Consider the following 21,814-nt stretch of genomic DNA (forward strand, 5'->3'; position numbering starts at 1 on the left):
TCATAAAAATATTAAATTTATTAGGAAGCATTCATTGTAAGTAATTATAAAAACATTTCTGGTATAAATATTTAAACATATTAATGCTCAAATATGTAATGTTATGTTCGTCAATATTTTATTTAAATTAGAAATATATATTGTAATATTTATTTCTGTAAGTGATTGTGATTGTAGTTCACACTAAAGATAACTACTATGGTTAATACTAATAATTGAGGGTTACTAAAATTATTAAACAATTATTATCAATATTTATAAAACTTCATCTTTTGTTATAAATGTAATATATATCAAACATATGTTCTAAAAAATGGGATTATTATAAAATAAACGATTTTAATTTAATTACCATCACTATTGAAATTATTATTATGAACAAAAAAAAATAAATACACAAATAATTTTACCTCAAAGATTATTTTGAATTCCCCTTAAAAATGTTCTATTTGTTAATAATTCTTTTATTTTGATTGCATTACGATCTTAGATATTTAAAATTTTTTTAATAATGATATGTTTTTAAACTTTATAAATATTTCTTGAATTTAAATCTGTATATATTTCAAAATTGTTTGCGTTTGAAAAGGGTTTTTGTAAGTTATTATTAATAAAAAACGACTATATTATTAAAACAAACTAAATAAGCTTGTTAAAAAGATTCCATAATCACTGGATATATATTTTTAACCGTAATCCAAGGAGTAAGTAATTCGAATATGCTTTTTAATACCTAAAGTCACTGAAATACAAAAAAATAGTAATTTTATTTGATGAAATTATTTCAAACACTTTTGAATTCATATTCAAGCTTTTGTATTTTTGTTATAAATAATTCTATGGGTTAGTTGTAAGATTTTATAATCATACTGAAACCTTGATTAGTTAAATGCTTAAAGTATAAATCAAATACAAAAAATTTAAAAAAAAAGAAAATATCTATTCTATTTTTTAGAAAAGCTTTTTTTGGGTTGTGATATAATTTTGCGGCATCATTATTATTTACTTTAATATAATTAAATTAATATAAATTAACTTTTATTAAAAACTTATCATATTTTATGCTAAAAACATAGACATTCAGAAATAAATTTTAATTTTTAAAAGTAAGTAGCTAAAACAGCTTTTCAGACTTCACCGAAACTAGTGTAAGCAATAGCAATATAAGTTTTTTTTTTTTTTTTTTTTTTTTTTTTTTTTTTTTTTTTAAATGCAATTTCGCTAACCTAATGATTGAGATTTTATCCATTTGAGTATGTTTTTGTTCCAGGTTTCAAAAATGTTGTAAAGTAGTTTACTATAATATGGCTAAAATTGAACCAATAAATTTTTGTGTATCCATATTTCATTGTTTAATAATTAAATTGTTTGTGTTTCTAATTTTTTATTGCTTTTGAGTATCGAAATTTAAATTAACCTATCATACTAGAAATTGCTATTAGAATGTATGTGTTAAATTCATAGTTATATTTAAGCCAGAATTTATTACAACTTCAGTTTTGAATTGAAAAATAATATATTAAAGTAAAAAAATAACAATTTAACTTAATTTAAAACATATAAATTACGTTAAAAACTGAATACGAAACGACGAGTGATATAAATAGGCTTCGCTAAATTATCGCATTGCTTTTATGTAATGTGATATTTTTTACGATGACTCCAAAAATCTTAATGGCTGTAAGAAAACTAATTAACAACGCATAAACAAACTGAATAAAATTCCTAGTCACTATTATCCCATACAGTGTTATTTACTGAATAAATGAAATTCGACTTTTATAAAGCTTGAGAAAAATAGTTCATAGATACACAATAGGTAAAACTATAACGAAGAAAAAATTAATAAAACATAAAACTTTCGTCCAAAAATATCAAAGTATCGGCAAATTTCTAGAAGTGATATACAAAATATATCAAACGATAAATTTGTTCAGATAAATGCGCAGGGTTATTCCGAAATTTTTGAAGTACTCCTACTCATTAGAAGTAATATTTACGAAATTTTAGAAGTATCCAGCTGCAACTTGTGGGGAAATCTGTTTGCTATCTGAATACAGTAGCAGGAAATGGCTTTTCATTTCTAGTTTTAGAACATTCTTCTTAATCCCCCCTTAAAATCCTAGTAGATCTTAGCATAAAAATATATTTGCGTCAACGCTATATTTCATTCTGTCTTGAGCTTTTCCCCCGGCAAACTATATAGAATCAATTAGTCAAAAAATCGTCTGCACAGATAAAAATTTATATATTGTGAAATCCAAATAATATCTTTACAGCCGCTTCTCGCGTGTGCATATCTTCAAAATTTCACAGTGACCTTTGTATGAATTTATAATTTCATAAATTTAATCAAAACTTATTTTTATAATTAATTTTATTACCTTTAAAAGTCTTTATGTTTATTCACTGCTTACTGAAGTATTACACTACAATTTTGTTGACAGTGCTGTGCACTTAAGTCTTACATAAAACAAAATATGTCTATCCCATTTTCCAGTAAATTTTTTTAAAGAAAAATTCAATTAATTGGTTGAAAAATTTTAATTCATAAGCTCTTTTCCAAAAATTTTGTTTGCGAAGGATTTAACTTTTTTTTAAAATATTTGTTTTCTAAGAATGCTAAATTTTGGTTTGCTAACCAAAACCGCTCTTTCTTTGACTGTTGCCGTTTTTCAAACATAAACTGAAAAAAAAGAAACACACTTAATAAATGAATTTAAATGAAAGCCCTTTATTTTTTATTTCGTTATTTGCTTAGTCAGTACGTAAACAGTAGTTCATTTTAAATGGTTACTCATGGTGAACAATGTTCCTAGTCCGTCTTCACTATTAGAAATATTTATCGCTATTGAAACTTTGGTAAACTCCTGAGCATATAGGAATTAAAATATTTCTGGAATGAACTCCTGTATAAAAAGAGTTTTTTTCAATACAGAAATGATGCAAAATAAATTATTGTACAGAAATGTACGGAGATATGACTGGTTGTCATATTTTACAAATATCAAAAACAATTTCCGCATACATATATACATCATAAATTTTATTTATATCACTAAATCTCATTTTATTACGTTTTTGTATTCTTTATGATTTTACTTCCATGAATATGTAGAAGTTTAATTTACTTTATCCATGCAAAAAGTTTATTAATTGCTTCAGAATAGTAAACTCTATAGCATGTTTTTGTTGCAGAGTCTGTCTTAGATAATGATCTATGTAGATGAAACAGAGGAGAAAAGTGGTAAGCAAAAACTCCCCCTGCTCTTATTATTGTTTATAACAATTTATTGATTATTAAAAACGTGATTTTTTTCATTATAGATGATTAATAAAGACAAAAAAATAGTATATTATTTGTAAAGAATTTCTAATTTTCTAAACTTCGAAAATAATACTTTTGTTTGGTTTTATAACTATATTACTCAAATGAACAGTGAGGATATACTTAGACATAAGTTATCGGTTTACGATTTCTATATAATAGTTGTTACTAGTACTTTTAATGTAATTCTCCTCTCGTATCATTTTTATTAATTAATTTTTAATTAATTATTCTATAATTATATACTTTTATTAATATTTGTGTTTATTTAAAGTTTTAGTTTCTTATTGCTGCAATTCAGGGATGTGCAGAAGGTGATTCAGTGAGACTCATTTTGTAATAAACTTAAAATTAAGACATTTTAAGAGGAGTAAATTAAATTTTTTTAAACAAGTTAAATCATAAATTAGGGGCCATTAACTTCTTTTTTAGATTAAAAAAAACTACGAGTACACAATTTGTTTAAAATAAAAAAATTTTTTGCCATAGAATAATTTATGCTTGCAATTATGGGTTCAAATTTTTCTAAATGCATATCGTTCCAACCTTTTGATTCATTTGCTTCATTAAGTGCTGCCTATTAAAGGACATCTAATCGAAAAGTTTGCCACGGGCATTCTTAGATCTCTGCACGCCGCTCCTGCAATCGTAAATCAAACTAAGTTTTATTATGATAAAGGAATGAAAAATATTAGAAATGCGAATGCAATTCCTTATTTATGTCTAATACTTTTAGACCACAGGAAAACAGTATCTTTTTTTGAATATTTTGAGTGGGCTATCGAATATCCACTAAATTAGATGACAGATAAATTACGATTGATCAATAAAATAGTAAAAAGAGTCTCCCATATGTTTTCTACTGTATTAATCAGCAGTTTTCAATACAATTTAGTCAAAGACATGAATAAAAACGAAAAAAGGAAGATCTGACGTTTGGTCAAAATAATTTTTGCCTAACACTGCAAAAGCAAAAGATCGTGGCCCACAAGCTTATAATTTTTATTCGCAAGGATAAAATTTGGTTGGCACAAACACTCCTACAAGTATGTTTACAAATGACTTCATAAGCTGTGTTTACTACTGTAGAACCAATCAGCATATATACCGAAGAGCCATTACATTATGACCTCCCTGCTAATAGCATGTAGGACCACCTTTAGCCCTCAAAACTGCTGGCACCCGCGATGGCATTGATTCTACAAGGTGCTGATAGGTAGTCTGAGGTATCTGGTACCAAGCGCTCACCAACTGGTCCTGTAATTCCCTCACATTGTGAGGGGGTGGAGTGGCAGCACGAATTTGGTTTTCCAAGTAGGACCGCAAATGCTCTATTGGATTAAGGTCAGGTAAATTTGGGGGCCAAAACATGACTTGAAAGTCACTGGAATGTTCCTCGAACCAATCCATGACGATTCGACCCTTACGACATGGTGCATTATCCTGTTGGTAAACACCATCCCCCGCAGGAAAAACTGTCGCCATGAATGGGTGAACCTGGTCTGCAACTATGTTCAAGTAGCTTACAGACGTCAGGGATTGTTCTATGAGGATTATGGGTCCTAATGTGCCCCATGAAAACATTGTTCCTGGGCGAGAAACCATGAAAACCTGGGAGAGCCCTTTGTTATAGATGGAGTGTGGTCATAATGTAATGGCTCTTCGGTGTATTTGTTACGGTATATATTGAAATTTTCCTTAGAAACGGTATGTCCACATAAAAATTCCTTTGACATCGCTCTTATACTGAAACAAAAATTAATTAAAGTTTCCCAAATACTCAGCTAAATCTTTTCATTTAATTTTTTAACACCTAAATTTAAGTTAATAAACAAATTCCAGTTCGTAAACTACGAAAATAGTTGCATATACGCTATGGTTTATTTCTATAGCACATTAATCTTCAAGGTGAATGGAGGAAGACAGAGAAAACAGATTTCTTGAAAGAGTTGTATACGTTTTCTGGCAAGATACTTGTCGTTTTGGCAAACTCTTTTATGAAAGAACTCCGAATTACGTCATGTCTCAAAAGAGAACAACTTCACATCATCCAGACGAGTAGGAATTTTCTATTATTTAGTATTTAAAGTTTGGCAACGACTTATAAAAATCTGCAGGGTGACATCTGTTCCTACAAGTCATCTTAGAGGGTGTCACGTTTCGAATTCTTCACCCAAAGGTTATCACAGCTCATAATCGCGCTGTAAAATGTCTGGATACTCAAAAAGAATTAGAGAAACGGAAGAGTTGTAGGTGTTAATCATTCGTTTAGTTTTGGACTTAAATACAGTATGTATTTTTTTCAGTCTAGGTAAATGGAAAGGATTTATTACCAGGAAATGACACTTCAGTTAAGTCTTGTGTCAACAGTTTTTTCAGTTTCATCTCAGACGAATATCACTTTTCAGTCATTCCCAGTTAATTTTGTTTTTAGCGAGCTAGTGAGAATAATATGAAAATGTTTGACAATTCCAAAACAAAAGTTCTTTTCGCTTATATATTTATAGTTTACTATATTATAAAATATATTGGATTGCTCCACATATATTAAAATGTTCAGCATTTATATTTTAATACAGTACTCTTTACTAAAAATTAGTAAACTAGATATTGTACATCATTATTAAAGGGAAAATAATATTAAAGATGAGAAATTCTTTATTATTTTTTTTATAATTTTATATTATTTTTTATTAATTAGTTTTTAAAAATTTTTTTTCTCCAAAACTTACATTATATTACCAAATTTTAATTGACTAATAAAATAATTGACCAATGAATAAATAATGAGTTGGAAAAAATACTTCAAATTAGGACACTTCAAATTATTTCACGTAAGTGAGCAAGTAGCATACATTGGTGGAATATAAGTTACAAAAACTAAATTGTCTCGTATTAATTACTATGATCAAAACAAAAAACAAGTACAGTTTTTTGAATTCAAGGCTCTATTCAAAACATATAAAAATTCTTTTACAATGATTTAAATTTTAACCCTTACTACGGAAATTACTTCGGGATGGATGTCTTCTTTATTTCATTTAAACATCTTTATTTTCTGGTATTTTATTTAAAGTGTGCGAATGACGCACTTTTTTTTTTTAAATGTTTTGTTTGAAAAATTTCGAAGCAAACATTTATTAATGTTTTACTCGTACATTAGTCCTGCAAATAAATTTGAAGCAATCTATCCTATGATTGTATAAACTATGTTTAATAACAATAATAAAATTCAATTCACTATGTTGAAATTCATTTTACAGCTGAAAACTTCTAGTGCATTAAATATTAATTAAAAATACATTAATTTTTAGCATAGTATTTCCATAGAAATTAATATCAAGTACAACAACAGGAACTGCCAAACTATGGTACAGCATTGCAACAGTTTGTTATAGCTATAGCTATCAAAAAAACGTATGGAATTAAATTTATTACATATTAGTATTCTATAAAATTTAACACGATCATTTTAAGTTTTTAGACTTTAATTTTCATAAATATATTTCGTATAACAGGATTTCTAACTTTATTCTCACTAAATATGCGTTGCTATGAAACGAGGGTTAACAAACGTAACATTTTAAAATATCACTTGAAGTTAAATTCTTAGATATCTGAAATAATATGCGCTTTTATTTTTTTTTATTTTATTAATAACACTGGAAAACAATTTTTTTAAATTTTTGTTTATTTATTTATTTATTTATTATTATTATTTTTTCTTGAATTTATACAAATACTTGATCTTACCTAATTCGGGGTGGGGGTTTCAAATCCAAAGTTAGTACCAATAACTCTAAAAAATCCACTTAAAGCTGCAGACTTTTTTTAAAATTATTTTTTCGTCTATTTTTGTTGAATTGCACAGGTTTAAAAACGTCATATATAACATGGGGTTCCGTAAGTGTTGCGGAAGACTTTCAACGGAGTTAGGGCACATCATCAGGATTAAAATTACATAGAAACGCATGCCCAGAATTGTCTTCGCAAGCGAATAGGGACTCTTCCCTATTTTGACCTGTTCAGAAGCACACGAAGAAATAGTTCATAATAGGGAAGAGTCCCTAGTGGTGTAATATGACGTTTCCGGGTATAATCCTGATGATGTGCCCTAATTCTATTAGAAGTTTATGAGACTACCTGTTACATATGACACTTTTAAACTTGTACATTTTGACAAAAAATGGACCAAAAATGTAATAATTCAAAAAAAGAAATCTGGCTTGGGGAGAGAACCCGATTTCAGATTTTAAAACAGCGAATTAAAAGTATTTAAGAATTGGTAACAAAAATCTCATGCAATAGAATAAAAAACCAAAATAGAATAAAAAGCATTGAAAGCATTGGTAGGGCAAATTGTCTGAAAAGGAAAAAGATAATTAGTTTATTAGTTTTCTCTGGGGAATGTCTTGTTTCCCTCCAGATAAAAACATTAGCCTATTTCTAAGTAAAACAACTCAACTTTAGTAAGCTCCCTAAATAAAATAGGTCTGTTCTCATATATATATAAGTAAAAAAAATCTAGAATTCGAATGAAAAAAAAGAAAAAAGAACTTTGCTTAGATGCGGTTTTTTTTTCACTCTAACCACCCTACTTCCGAAATGTGCCATGAACTTAGTTTTTTCTTCTGCTTGGAATGTTGCCCACCGGATCAGTTTCAAAATCTCACTGTCTTACTTTTAGCATAAGATGTTTAAAAACTTTGAACTCATCAGAGGAAAAACAAATTAGTTGAAAGGAAGGTAGAGGTGAGATTGTTTGTTTTGGATAATATCTTCGGCAGAGGAAGAACTACTCAATCGAAAGAAGATACCCAACTTTGACTTTTGTCTTACCTTAAAAAAAATCAAAGTTTTTAACTACAGATAAAAACAGTTTATTCTGATGTTAACATGATTCATAATTGCATGATCAAAAAGTTAATGAGCATTTTATTTAAAAAAAAAATTAGGAAAGCTATTTTGATGCAATTTAACTATAAATTTGTAGCGCCGTTAAAACGTTTGAAAATGTAAAATAATTCTGTAAAATAATTATATAATAAATATATGCATGAAAAGCAGTTAAATGCCTGAATAAAATGCATATTTCTGTAAAATATTATTCTGTAGAAAATTTTGGATAAACTTATAGTAAAAAGTACCGGCACTCAGAGTGTCGATATTTTTTACCGTAAAATACATTTTTACTGAAGCATGCTATAGAACAAAAATTTGATAAACCATAATTTTAATAGTAATTATTACCGTAAAATCACTGAATTACTCTAATTAAATATTACTCACTGGATTCTCTAATAAAATTAATATTAATAAATATTATTAATTAAATATTAATCACTGAATTACTGTAATTAATTTACGGTATAGTATCTTACGGTAAAATGGTACTTATGGCCGGTATATTATACCGTAATTTGCTCTGAAATTTTTTACTGTGTATCTCAACTGTCCATGAATTTAAATGTTGAATGATAATTATTATTTAATTTTAAATCACATACAGATATATCTAATGAACATTTGTAATTTCTACAAAACATTTAGATATCGCATAATGCTCTACCATATTTCCTTTATTGTGAAATAATTATTTAAAGTAAGTTTCCAAAGAACTCTTAGAAATAGTGATATAATTGAAGATATGAAATATATTATGGTATTTTTTCATTTTTAAATTTTCATTTGATGAAACAAATGTACCTACTGTTATAATTTTTTTTTAATATTTAACAAAACTGAAATAAGAAACAGTGTACTTGCTGCCTCTTTTAAACTCAGAGAATTTTTTTTTTTAAATTATGATAACTGATGATGGTCCGAAAGATTTTTTTTTAAAAATATGATGTTGTCATGAATCATATTATGATATTAAAAATTGAAAGTCTATTTAAATTCAATCCGTCAAATTTTTTTTATTTCTTTGAGAAATTTGTGAATAAAAGTGTGTCTAGAAAACATTTTTTTCGAAAAAGAACCATGACTTGGGAGATTTTTAAATGATAAATGCCACTCTGAGTAGTATTTATCCAGTATACTTCAATAATCGTTATACCGTTTCTGCTGCCATTAACAACATTTATTATGACAAAATGCGATCTTGTCATTTTAACTGAAAAACTTAATCATAAAACAGTGTTTTGCATTGCAATGAGTAAAATGTCTAAAAAACTTTTTTTTTACAGTTTCAGACATATATTTAGCTTTTGAGCCAAGAAATGTTCAAGTGAAAATAGGAACAGATGTCAAGGAAGAATACAATTTGCATGCCGAACTTGGCAGGTAGAAATGTTTACTGAAATTTAATTCATAAATGCCACTTTAAATTTAAGGAAATAAAATATAAAACTTGAGAAAATAAACTAAAAGGATATAAAGAAAAGTAACCATAAAATGAATTTAGTATGTTTTATTTATTCATTTTCTAATGTTTGAAAAATTTCATTGACGCCAGCAGGGTTGACTTTGCCCAGTGAAGTTACTTTGTTTGTAATGCTATATTATTTTTTTAATGTTTTTTAATGTTAGTAACAGTTATTCCATTAATTAATCACCGTGAAGCTATTTATTTTCCAAATTGACCGTAAGCAAACAGTTTGAGCACCTTAGAAAAATTGATGAATTCGAGTGATACAGTTGGTAGGATAAGTGTTGCATAAAATACAAATTGGAGGAATGTGATTGTTGAGTCTTATTCATTAATTTTCATGTCATTGTTCTGCTGAGCACCATGAATTGTCATATATATATATATATATATCAGCATTTTAATTGTGACTTAACCAATCATTTATACTCATGACTCAACCAGTTCTGATGAAAAGGACGAAAATGAAAAGATAAAAGTATTATAATTGACGAATAAATTTAGATCTTACGAGCATGAATCTGAGTAAAAGAGAAATTTCCTGAGGAAATGTACTCTGTGAAAATTCCCGACCCATTGAATCGTTAAAATTTGTGTCTACTGAATTTTTATAATGAGAATCAATTACCTAATATAAATATAGAATAAATATTATTATTTTTTCTTTAAGAAAAATAAAATTTATTTTCTTCAAAGTCAAACTTACCTTGGATATCTTAGTTACTTTGTCTGCGTTTTAAAATTTATTATAACTTTTGAATTTTTATTGGAAAAAAATGAAAGTATATTCAAACATAATGAATCAATTCATTTAGCACCCCTCGAAATCTAGAAAAAAGAGAAACTTTTTTCCACATTTTCTTTCTCCCCCTCCATAAATACACGAATTTTCTATTGAAAGTCTGACGAGGTATACCCAGTTGATAGTATTTTAATATATTTTTCTAGAATTTATTTAAGGCAAAGTATTTTGAAATAAAACATCAAGTTTAATAAAAAGGTAGTTATAATCTCGCTAGTATCACTATGAAGACCTTTGGAACAACTTTTTTGTTGTTATTACGTTTCCTCTTTTCTTAAGATTAGAGTAACTTTACTTACAGATTAAATTTTTCTCGGGGTTTAAAGGTATCATTACATGCATATTTTAATTTATTACGAAATGGAAATTGAAAATCTTAGCTCTATGTTATTTGGAAAGAATTGTATAGCATCATGCTATTACTTCATAATTTGCTTAGTATAAAAATCATTATTACGAATTGAAATGTAAAATTAAAAAAAAAATAATATTAATAACAATAAGGGTGACAGTATAAACTAAAACTTTTAGAAACATTCTACGTAAAGGGATTTTAAGTTTTTTTTCCATACAAATCTAATGATTTCTTTAATTTAAAGAGGCAAGTTCGGGACGGTCTACAAATGCACGGAGAAAACTACTGGGCGAAAACTTGCTGCCAAATTCATCTACACCCCACGACTGGAAGATCGTAAAGATGTGGAGAGGGAGGTAGAAATAATGAGATTGCTTCAGCATCCTCGTTTGCTTCAACTCTATGATGCTTTTGATGACGGAAAAAAAGAAATGTGCCTTATTCTAGAATTGTGAGTACCTCTAATTTATACTGGAATTATGAGTTTCTTTTTACTACACTAGTCGGGATTTATTTTATTGTTGTTGTTTCTAATGGCACTTGGACTAGCCAAGCTCACCAGTCATTGGCCTTTTGTGAATTAAGTAAGGAAGGTGCGCCTTTTGAAGAGAGCACCACAAGTGTGAATGTATGTCTTATTTCAGAACCCCTTAGGATAGATGGCACCAGCAGTCATTCGTGTGAGGCCACTTTTTCAATTTAAACGTAGATCTCAAAGGAAAGAAATTCTCCCCGAAGCACTTTACCCATAGTACTGCTCAGTGACCAACCACAGAATTTTCGATTTAAAAGTTTTTATAATCATGTATATGGTGGTCTTAACGGAGTTGAGAATCGAACCTCGGCTTATCCATGAAGCAGTCCAATTCTCTAACTACTGGCCTACCATGACGATTTGTTTTACTTTTCCTAATGAAAGAAAATACCTTATGTTATACTAAAGCGAAAAAAAAAATTAAAACCAAGTAAAAGTTCAGAGTCGTGGTGTTTTAGGGGATGAAACTTTCACTTTCCAATGAGGTGGACAGGCGATGGTTGGTCTATACGAATTCCATTCCTGGCTTTCACCGATCTCAGTGCTGACCTAAAATATCCTCAGTGGTAGACAGATCATGGGTTTGAGAACCCTTGCCGTCAGGCTAACCATGGGATGTTTTTGTGACTTTCGTCTCCCTGTAACGCAAATGTAGGTTAGTTCCATCAAAAAGTTCTCCATGGAGGCAAATTTCTCCCACTACTTGATTCAGGAGTTCCCTTGTCATCTGGATTGAACTTAAAATTACAAGGCTACGGAGTTGAACATTAGTACTCGTAAACCCATAAAATTGGGTCGGCTGCTTAGAGACGGTTATAAAATAAAATAAAAGTACGGGAATAGAACCGATAATATAGTATAGTGTGTCGAAACTAAGAGCCCCCCTGCCACGAAGTCTGAAGCCGTCTGGTGCTATGGAAACAAGAATGCCGCATTTTAAAGAGGGTAAACTCACTCTAGGACTAACACAATAGACCGAAGAAAGAGATTCCCTTTCTCTCGCTGATTTGAGCCGAAACCACTCCAAAACAATGACCCCGCATTCCTACTTGAAATAGTCATATCTCGTTACCATATTCACGGCCACAGGTCCAGACGAATGTCTGGGGGAGTTCTTATTTTAGAAAAACTATATGTCCTTTTCAGTACATTTATTTCGTACATTATTTAGCAAATTTATTTATTTATTTACTTATTTTATTCAACCAGTTTGGTCACCTTTCAGAATTGTCTTGTACAAGACATAAGCTTTAATAGTAAACAAGCAGTTTGCCCAGAACAGCTGCAATTAAATATTCTAATTTTTCAGCCCCCTCTTTCAATCCCAGCTCCGTAATAAGTTTTAAATAATACATTAACCAAATTTCGTTACCGCCTAGCCATTGCCCGTGGCTTTGCTCGAGCTGAAGTACTTTCAATTTTAACTATTTTCAAGACATGTCCTTGATATTGTCAAAGTTGTCCCCCAAAAGTTGTAAAATCACCCGGCATTCATTAAATCTCATAAACCACCGTGACTATGAGTTCGGGGTATTTCAGCATATAATAGTAGGCTATAATGAGATAGATAGAAAACTACGTGCTGTACTACATTACGTGCTGTATTACATTACGTGGTATATTACGTGCTGTACTACTTCCTCACGCAAGTCTCGAGCCATAGCTTCAGTATCATATTACATAGGCTATTGTTCCCAAGAGGTTCGTCACCAATAATTGGTATGAAAGTATGCTGCATCATAGCACCGTTTATGTTTTAAATTTCTACAGCCATTTTAAGAAGGGATCAAAAATAAATCTAAAAAATTACTAATTTTTTATTTCTATAAAAATGCAAAATTATTCTAAATACATACCTTATACATAATTAATTATTTAACACTACTCAAATTATTACTTTAGAATACCTAATAAAACAAATTTAAATAAATACTTGACGTATAATTAATTTGAATGCTATTTAAATTAACACTTAAGACAACTTAACATAATGAATAATATATATATATATACATATATTAATTTCAGTTAAATTACGCAAAAATTTACTATTCTGCTCATATGGAAACTATAAAATGTCCTAATCTTTTCTTTTTGTGGTCTTGTGTTTTATGAACTTTAATTCTGCCTTCTTTTCTATTTTCAAATTTTGAGTGCACCAGGCACGTGATGTGCAAAATCATGTGCATGACGCATTCAAAAGCATGTGTATGATTCATTTAACCATTTGCATGATGCATTCAAAAGCATGTGTATGATTCATTCAATCATGTGCATGATGTATTCAAAAGCATGAGTAAACTTATGTTAATTTTTTTTCTGTTCTTTGACTTGAAAAAAAAATAATACTAGTTGCTAAACTTGCACTTTTTGTTTTGTTTTACCTGTTATTAAATTATCATGCAAAAACAACTATTCCTGGTGGTGGGTCAGCTGCACTCGATATTCGGATAAGATTAACACATATATGCTTGAATCATATTTTAATAGTTAATTTATTGTCTGGCTGTTAGTGTTACAAAAAATTAAAAAATTCTACAAAAATTTGTAGTAATAAGCATGAATTATGAGTTTTTCGAAAATAGTAGCATTCTTTACTGCTCACTTATGCTCCATTTATATTTCCTAGTGCATAAAGAAAGTAATGGCAAGCAGTTTCAAAATTTTACCATATGAAAATGATAGTAAAATCAATTTTCCTTAATTTTCTAAAATTTTATATTTTTTTACTTTACGTTAAATGTATGTTAATCGTGTATTACTAATATAGCACATAGTTGCTTTTTACAATAGCAGTTTTACTAGCTAAGGAACACATGATTACACTGAAATAATTAAAAATAATTATTTCCTATCTCAGCTTCTTAAATTTAAAAAAAACATAGTTTTAGATTGTTTCCAAATTTTTTACAGGAAATACTCCTCAGTAAATAAAAAAAAAAAAACACTAATGTTGGACAGAAAATTAACAGTTTATTTTGACATATAATGGAATATATAACTTTATAATAAGGCCAAGTGTAGCTATTACATATTTTAAAAGCCAGCTATCCGAAAAATGCTAAGATTTTTAAAATTTATTTTGCTTGTCATAAATGCTATGAGTTATTTTTTATTTCAAAATCAAGGGGAAAAAAAGAGTACGTACATAAAAATTTTAGATTCATCCGATACAAGATATCATGTCTTTTTTTCGAATTAAAAATTTTGTTTCTAATTTTTGTTCCGTTGTTCGGCAAATTTTAATTTCTCACCGTATGGTATTGTTTGAGCAGTAAATGGTTACGGAAACTGTAATATTTCTTAGCATATATCTTATAAAATACATTTAGAATTAAGCTGTGATGCAGTTTTAAATACTTTAAGAGACTTCTTAAAGGAAAATTATAGACTTTTTTTTACTGGTATGAAATTTCATTACATATTTTATATACTGTTTGGATTTAATTTTATAAAACCTATAAAATTGTATCAAAATATAAATTAAAAAAATACAAAAATCATCCCTCGTATGTCAGCGAAAAAACTTTAAATATTATATACAGACGCATAATAGGAATATAAATTGACTCAAAATGCAATTTTTATCTTTTGCACTTGTTTGAGAAAACACACCAAAAAAATCACATTTGAAACTTTTTTTTTTTGCAAAACTATGCGTTTTGTTACACTCAAACTAAATAAAAAGTTAAACGTTTAGTATTTAATATTCAGTTAAATATTTAGCTAAATATTTAATATAAAGTAAAATATTTAGTATTTACAAAAGCATTTTTACTTACTTACTTACTTATCCTCTACGTGCCTTTTGGCACTTAAGGCCTCCAGCACATCCCTCCAACGCCTCCTGTCTCTAGCAATAGATCTTGCTTCCTCTCAGCCAGATATTCTACATTCTTTTAATTCGCCCAAAAACATGCGCTGGATGGTAAGTCTGGGTCTTCCTCTTGTTCTTTTACCATCAGGGGCCCATGTAAGGGCAACAAATGTAGTTCTTACATTCCAATCACCAATTCGTAACTTGTGTTTAGGTTTCATCAATGACTTCTTCCGCATTGAAGGCTCCAAATGGACAAAAGCATTTTTAGAAGCCTTTTTAAATCACTGAATTGTACATTATAAGAAATTTTCCAAAAATTCAAAGAATTGGCTGATAATTTGCACGAAAAAATTCCGAGAGTTTAAATGAATGGAACCTCAGCAAACCCTGTAGAGTTGATCGTGAAATTAAATAATCAGTTTATTAAAACCATCTAACTCAATTATTGACGTGCGCACTCATTTCCATGGTAGCTACAATAATCACCCAACGGATAAAAGGTTCTGGGTTCAATCTCAGTCAGTACCAAGGAGCATTTCTCATGCTCGAGCAACTAACAAGCAACTCTTTCATTCCCTGACAGATATACTACTCCATATAGTTCAATAATTAGCCTCCATTTGACAAACAAATCAACTGGATTCTAAATAAATTTAAGGGCCGAATCGAAGATAACTTTTACTAACATACTGTTAAATTACGGTCAGTGGCCATACATTTTACGAGGAAAATAAATGGGCAGACCATTATTTTTATGGCTATTATAGATTAATGTGCATTGTTTTTACGTTCGATGGCAGGAGTACTTTTTACCGCTGACTGGCTGTAATCCATGGGGGAAATTTCTGAAATGAATGTCAAACTTTCAGGGAAATAATAAAATAATTGAGACACGAGAAGCAAAATGCGAGCTGAAATAAAAAGAAAGAAATTGTTTAAAAAAATAAAAATCTAACTTTTCTACGAATTAATTCAAGATTGCTAATATAATTGTTAAAATATTTTTAAAACTATTTTATTGATAAAAACATCACTACTAATTGGTACCTGTAACTTTTCTTAACGGTTTTTCTTAAAAAAAAAGAAAACTATTTTTCAAAAAAGTTATGATTTTTAGAAGATTTATAAAAATTTAATCCCAACAAAAAGTCTTATAATTGAAAATATGGAAACCATTAGAAACCGTTGATAAAAAAAAATCTTATTATTTTATGTATATTTTTTAAAAGTATCTTCAGAATTATAATTAGTACCTCTTGGACGATTACCTATTCTTGTGTAGTATGCTTTTGAATGTTAAAAGGAAATGTAAATTAATTATTTTCGAGTTTAATAATAGCAATCACGTCGTTCCGCACACCATTTGGGTTGATTAATGATAAAGATATTTTTTTCGACTAAAGAATAAGAATACACTTGGCAACGAACATCAAAATCTCAAACAAGAGTTGTCACATTTCCAATATTTTTAAAACATTAACTAATGTTTTTAAACACTTAATGTTTAGTTTATTTCAGGAAATTTAGCTTACTTAATATTAACCCGAGAGACATATGTTCCCCTGTACTGAGATAATATAAATGACAGCTAACCTTTTTGTTGATTGTTCTGTAACACAATTTTTTTATTCTAATATGAATTTATTATCAAACTAAAATTACTATATCTTAAATGTAAAACGTTTTCTTTACATGAAAAGATCCATGTATTTTAAACAGTTCACGAAATTTCCACGAGCCCGCTCACTATTGGCGGCAAAATATTTAAGGCTGGCAAGTAAGTTTAGTCTTGTAAAATATTGTGCTTCAATCAACCATACATTTCATAGAGTTTGCTGCAGATAAATTTTAAAAATGGTGAGCAAGAGTTTCAGACATTAAAAAGGAGATTAATAAAACATGCGCAAAAATATACAATGGGCTAAACAAAAGGACCTTTTTGAATAACTTTTGCTATAATGATCGTATCTTCATGTTCTAGGACTCATTCTCAATGGTTTGAGGAGAAGGCCTCATTAATTCAAATTGATTAGTGCAGATGATATTTTAAGTTGAGGATAGTTAGGTTTTGTTTAAGCAGTAACGAAACGTACTCTGATTAACATGCATTTTATTCAACTGATTCGGATTTCTGACCCTCAAAATATAGAGGGTAGCCGCAATCTGGGAAATATGGTCCCCAGAATTTGATCAAAAAGAGCAATCCGAAGTTTGGACCCCTTAAAGTTAATTTTCCTTTTGCGTATTTTGCCACAACTCGAGAACTTTGAAAGCAAAATTGAAAATTTTTTTCACACACAATTATGAAATTCGTTTACGCAAAAGTAATTCAATGTAAGGAAAAAGTTTTTGTAAATATTTATTATTTTATTTAATAGTAATTAAAAATTTTGAACTTTAAGGTATGCAATTTTTAGGTCGTTTTAAAGTATATAATTTAATTTAATAAAGGACAAAATGTTTTTCAAAATTGGTTCAATAATTTCTGAGAAATCAAACTTCAACTATATGACACTTTTAAAATTCAACTTCTCGTGAACTATTCAACCAATTCCCTCAAACTTCGCATTTTACCATGTAAAATTTCATACTTAATGAAATTGTGTACCGTAATTTTCAAAATTTTTTGATTTCTGTTAAATAAAAAATAAATATTGGAAAATTTCTAAGATTTTGAATAAATTTTAAATTAAAGTCGTTTTTTTTCCCTTTGTAAATACACTGAATTTCACAAACCTTACAGACCTTATGGTTGATATTAATAGCTGGGGTGTTATCAAATTTTGTGTCAGTGTGGTCTTGCGTATTTCGGACAACTAAACGTACCCGTGAACTTCAAATTAAAGAGCACGAAAGGTATGTACAAAATCAGGACATTAACCGTCGCTCTACAAAATTGGAATTCAAATCACTAGCATGAATTTTCTTTAGCTAACATCATTAATCCCCGAACTTGATTTTTGGGAGTCATTCCATATTTTGAAAAATTCTAATAATTTAGCTAATGATCTTTTTAGTATCCCGACGTTTCTCAATAGTTAGTATATTTTAATGTATTCCTGCAAAATCCTTTCGCACTTGTTTCTTATCTCCCTTTGTCTTATCTCCCTTCTTATCTTTTTCAAACATTTTCTTCGGTACCTATTAGGTTAAACTATTTTGATAATGCTTGTCTCTTTTACTTCTATGGAGGTGTTTAGACACTGAGGAAGGTTCTCGTTTATAGAAACTATAGTATGTCTATTTCTGTACTTTCGAATGTGTATTATTCGCGTTTTCATTTTTTCTTTTTTTTTTGTCTTTGATCTTTAAGTAATATATAAATTTTAATTAACTAAATAATATTTTCTTTTTACTCTAGGATAGAAGGAGGAGAATTGTTTGAAAGAGTAATTAGTGATGATTTTGTATTAACAGAAAAAGCATGCTCTATTTTTGTACGACAGATATGTGAAGGTGTAGAATATATGCATAGCAAAAATATTTTACATTTGGATATGAAGGTAATGAAATATCAGCAAGCATTCTTGCTTTTTATATGGCAAAAATATGCTATTTCTATTGTAGAACAGATAACTAAGCATCGAAAATTTGCAAGATATTTGAAATTAACTCACAATGTCTGGAATTTATGATTATATTGTTGTATCTTTGATATTATTACTTACAAATAATAACTAAAAATTAACGGTACTAATATGATTACTGAAACTCCTTATCACATAACTATAAAAGCATACTTTAAATTTATTTTAATTACATGATTTTACCAAAGAGATTATAATTTTACAAAGTAAGTGCTATTTTAGATATTTTGTGTTTTTGTTTACTTCATTCACGAGATGTAGTGGTCAAAAAAAGGAGAGAAAATATGATTGACATTTTAGACGAAAAATGTCTTTTAGAGAGTGGCAGAGCATAAGTCACTCATTATATGCTCCCACTGTTAACTTTGGTTGTTTTGTGTAAATATTAGAGCAAACAATACTTACGTAGAAAAGAAATTGCTTTTAAAACAAATCGAACACTACTTTCTCTTCATATAAATGTATCAACCCCAAATTTAATGCTAATGCTCACGAAAGTAGAAGGAACAAATTGGACCAGTGAAGCGGTGAGTTCGTGAAGGCGAATATGAAGAGGAAACCACCCAATCCCTTAAAATACCAGTGCCATAGATTCAGAGCAGTTCTGTCGAATGCAGCAGAATCCGCGAAGCAGCGACTCGTGCAGGCGAAACAACTGCTAGCCTCTGGCAGCTAGTTTATAATATTTATATTTAAATCGTAAAATTTTATAATTTTGTGTGTGTTTAAGAACCTAGAACAATGCTTGCGAAGATTTAAAATATTTTATGTAATCCGGTTTTGCATTGAGTTTACCTTTATTTTTACTTAATTAGCTCAAACTCATTTGAACGCATGTTTAAATTTTAAACATGCGTTGATTTCATTAGTTACATGTAAAGTCAAAAAATTTATTGAAAATATCAAAAGGTAGTCAGCAATTTTTAATTCCGATTAATTAGAAATCTACCCCGTTGTGTATCTCTTTTTCAAGAAGTATTCTGCTATTTTTTCATTCAAAAAAAAAAAAAAAAAAAAAAAAAGATTTTTTTCCGTTCTTGCCATTAAAATTTAATTAAATACATGAGTAGGACTTTATGGTGGTGGTGGGAATTATGCCCATTGTTTAGATTAGCTCTAAACCAGATCCTTGAAATCGTGCAAACATTCCATTATCTTTGATGCAACCATTAGCGTTTTTAGTAATAGATCCTCCGCAGTAAAGCTAGTTAAGGATGTTCTCAGGAGATGATGGGATGTTTCAGCTCATGCATGGTGGGGGAAAAGCTGTCATTCCGTTTTCAAATTTCATGCCCTTGAGGCATGAGTATTGTATAAATAAATCTAGTACTATATACTGTTTCAATAAAAATCAGAATGTCGTAAAAAATTATACTGCATATAACGAAATTACTTTTATTTTATTAGGTTGATTTTTTTTTAAAATAACAATAAAAATATCTCGTTTTTTACTGAAACTGCAATAAAAACTAATACTTGATTTATAACTTGAATTATAAAACTAATATTTACAATAATGATTTATAAAGATTATATGCTCTCTAAATGAGTTGATATGATATTTTTCAGCCAGAAAATATTCTATGCATGACGAGAACAGGGAACCAAATAAAGATTATAGATTTTGGATTAGCAAGAAAATATGATCCTAGTAAAAAATTACAAGTTTTGTTTGGTACGCCAGAATTCGTAGCTCCTGAAGTAGTAAATTTTGACAAAGTTTCCTATACTACAGACATGTGGAGTGTTGGAGTTATATGTTATGTGTTGTAAGTAGTCATATAAGTTATATTTAAAAAAAATTATATTGCTTTTCTTCTAGAAATATACTATGTTAACATTCAAGTTATACTAGCATACTTATTAAAGGAAGCAACGTTTTTTTTTCATTGCAATATATTTTAGTTTTTTTTAAAAAAAAATACTAATTATATTTGTGCTGTGTGTTTAATCACTAACTTTCGTAAATGTAATAAACAATTCTTGTAATCAAATTTTCGATAACTTCCAGACTTGATAGCACAATGTAAAAAATCCGGAACTATATACGGTAAAAAGTACCTCACTCAGAATGCCCGTACTTTTTACCATAAAATCTAATTTTATCGGAACATGTTACTGAACGAAAAATCTGATTTACCGTAATTCTTATAATAATATTTGCAGTAAATCACTGAATTACTCACTGAAATCACTGAATCGTGGAATTATTCCCATTACGTAAATATTACTGTAAAAATTACGGTATGATATTTTACGGTAAAAGGGATTTTACGCTAACATGGACTTTAATGACTATGCACAAAAAGATCTGGTACTTTAGACCATAGTTTAATACAGAAGTTTCGATAGTGCATTACAATTTCTATCGGAGTTCTGTAAATGTAAGTTTCATTCGTTATCTGATCACTACAGTAATGAAAGTGAACACACTTATTCACGATATTATAACCGACCACTTTGCAAAAAAATAGAGCACGCAATTACAAGTCCTAAGTTAGATAAAATTGCACAATTTCTCTTGTCATTATAAGTATAATTTAACACGATATTATCTACATACAGAATGAAATCTCATAATCTTATGAAGCAGATAAAGTGCATTTTCGTGATAGAAAACAATTAAAATTAAATTTCATCAAAATGTCATTTTTTTTCTCCTTTTACTTTTTACACACATTTATTTTCAAACAATTAATTTTAGAATTTTCGATGAAATTGTATATTTATAGAAAATATATGTATTTTTTTAATTTTATCTAATTTTGTTTGTAGATTGTCTGGCTTGTCACCCTTTATGGGAGACACAGAATTAGAAACAATGGGAAACGTTACAAAAGCCGTATTTGATTTTGAAGATGAAAGCTTTTCGAATATTTCTCAAGTAGCTAAAGATTTCATTTCTAAGTTATTAATAAAAGATTTAACGTGAGTATAGATTATTATTTTGACTTTCTCTAAAAATAATTTCTTTTAACCTTATATATATATATATAATTATATTGTTGTATCTTTGA

The 21,814-nt window shown here is 28.7% G+C and overlaps 1 protein-coding gene across 1 annotated transcript in view; it reads left to right on the top strand.

Annotated features, from left to right (window-relative positions):
* Positions 1-21,814, top strand: part of LOC107441429 (myosin light chain kinase, smooth muscle) — a 31,468-nt gene that overhangs the window by 499 nt on the left and 9,155 nt on the right. Inside the window, exons 2-7 of the mRNA XM_016054685.3 lie at positions 3,199-3,247; positions 9,517-9,613; positions 11,100-11,306; positions 18,572-18,713; positions 20,367-20,566; positions 21,573-21,725. Of these exons, the coding sequence (XP_015910171.1) occupies positions 3,214-3,247; positions 9,517-9,613; positions 11,100-11,306; positions 18,572-18,713; positions 20,367-20,566; positions 21,573-21,725 (833 nt within the window). The 5' untranslated portion in view covers positions 3,199-3,213. The remainder of the gene's footprint in view (positions 1-3,198; positions 3,248-9,516; positions 9,614-11,099; positions 11,307-18,571; positions 18,714-20,366; positions 20,567-21,572; positions 21,726-21,814) is intronic.

The sequence above is a fragment of the Parasteatoda tepidariorum genome, chromosome 2, assembly GCF_043381705.1.
Source record: "Parasteatoda tepidariorum isolate YZ-2023 chromosome 2, CAS_Ptep_4.0, whole genome shotgun sequence".
NCBI lineage: Eukaryota > Metazoa > Arthropoda > Arachnida > Araneae > Theridiidae > Parasteatoda > Parasteatoda tepidariorum.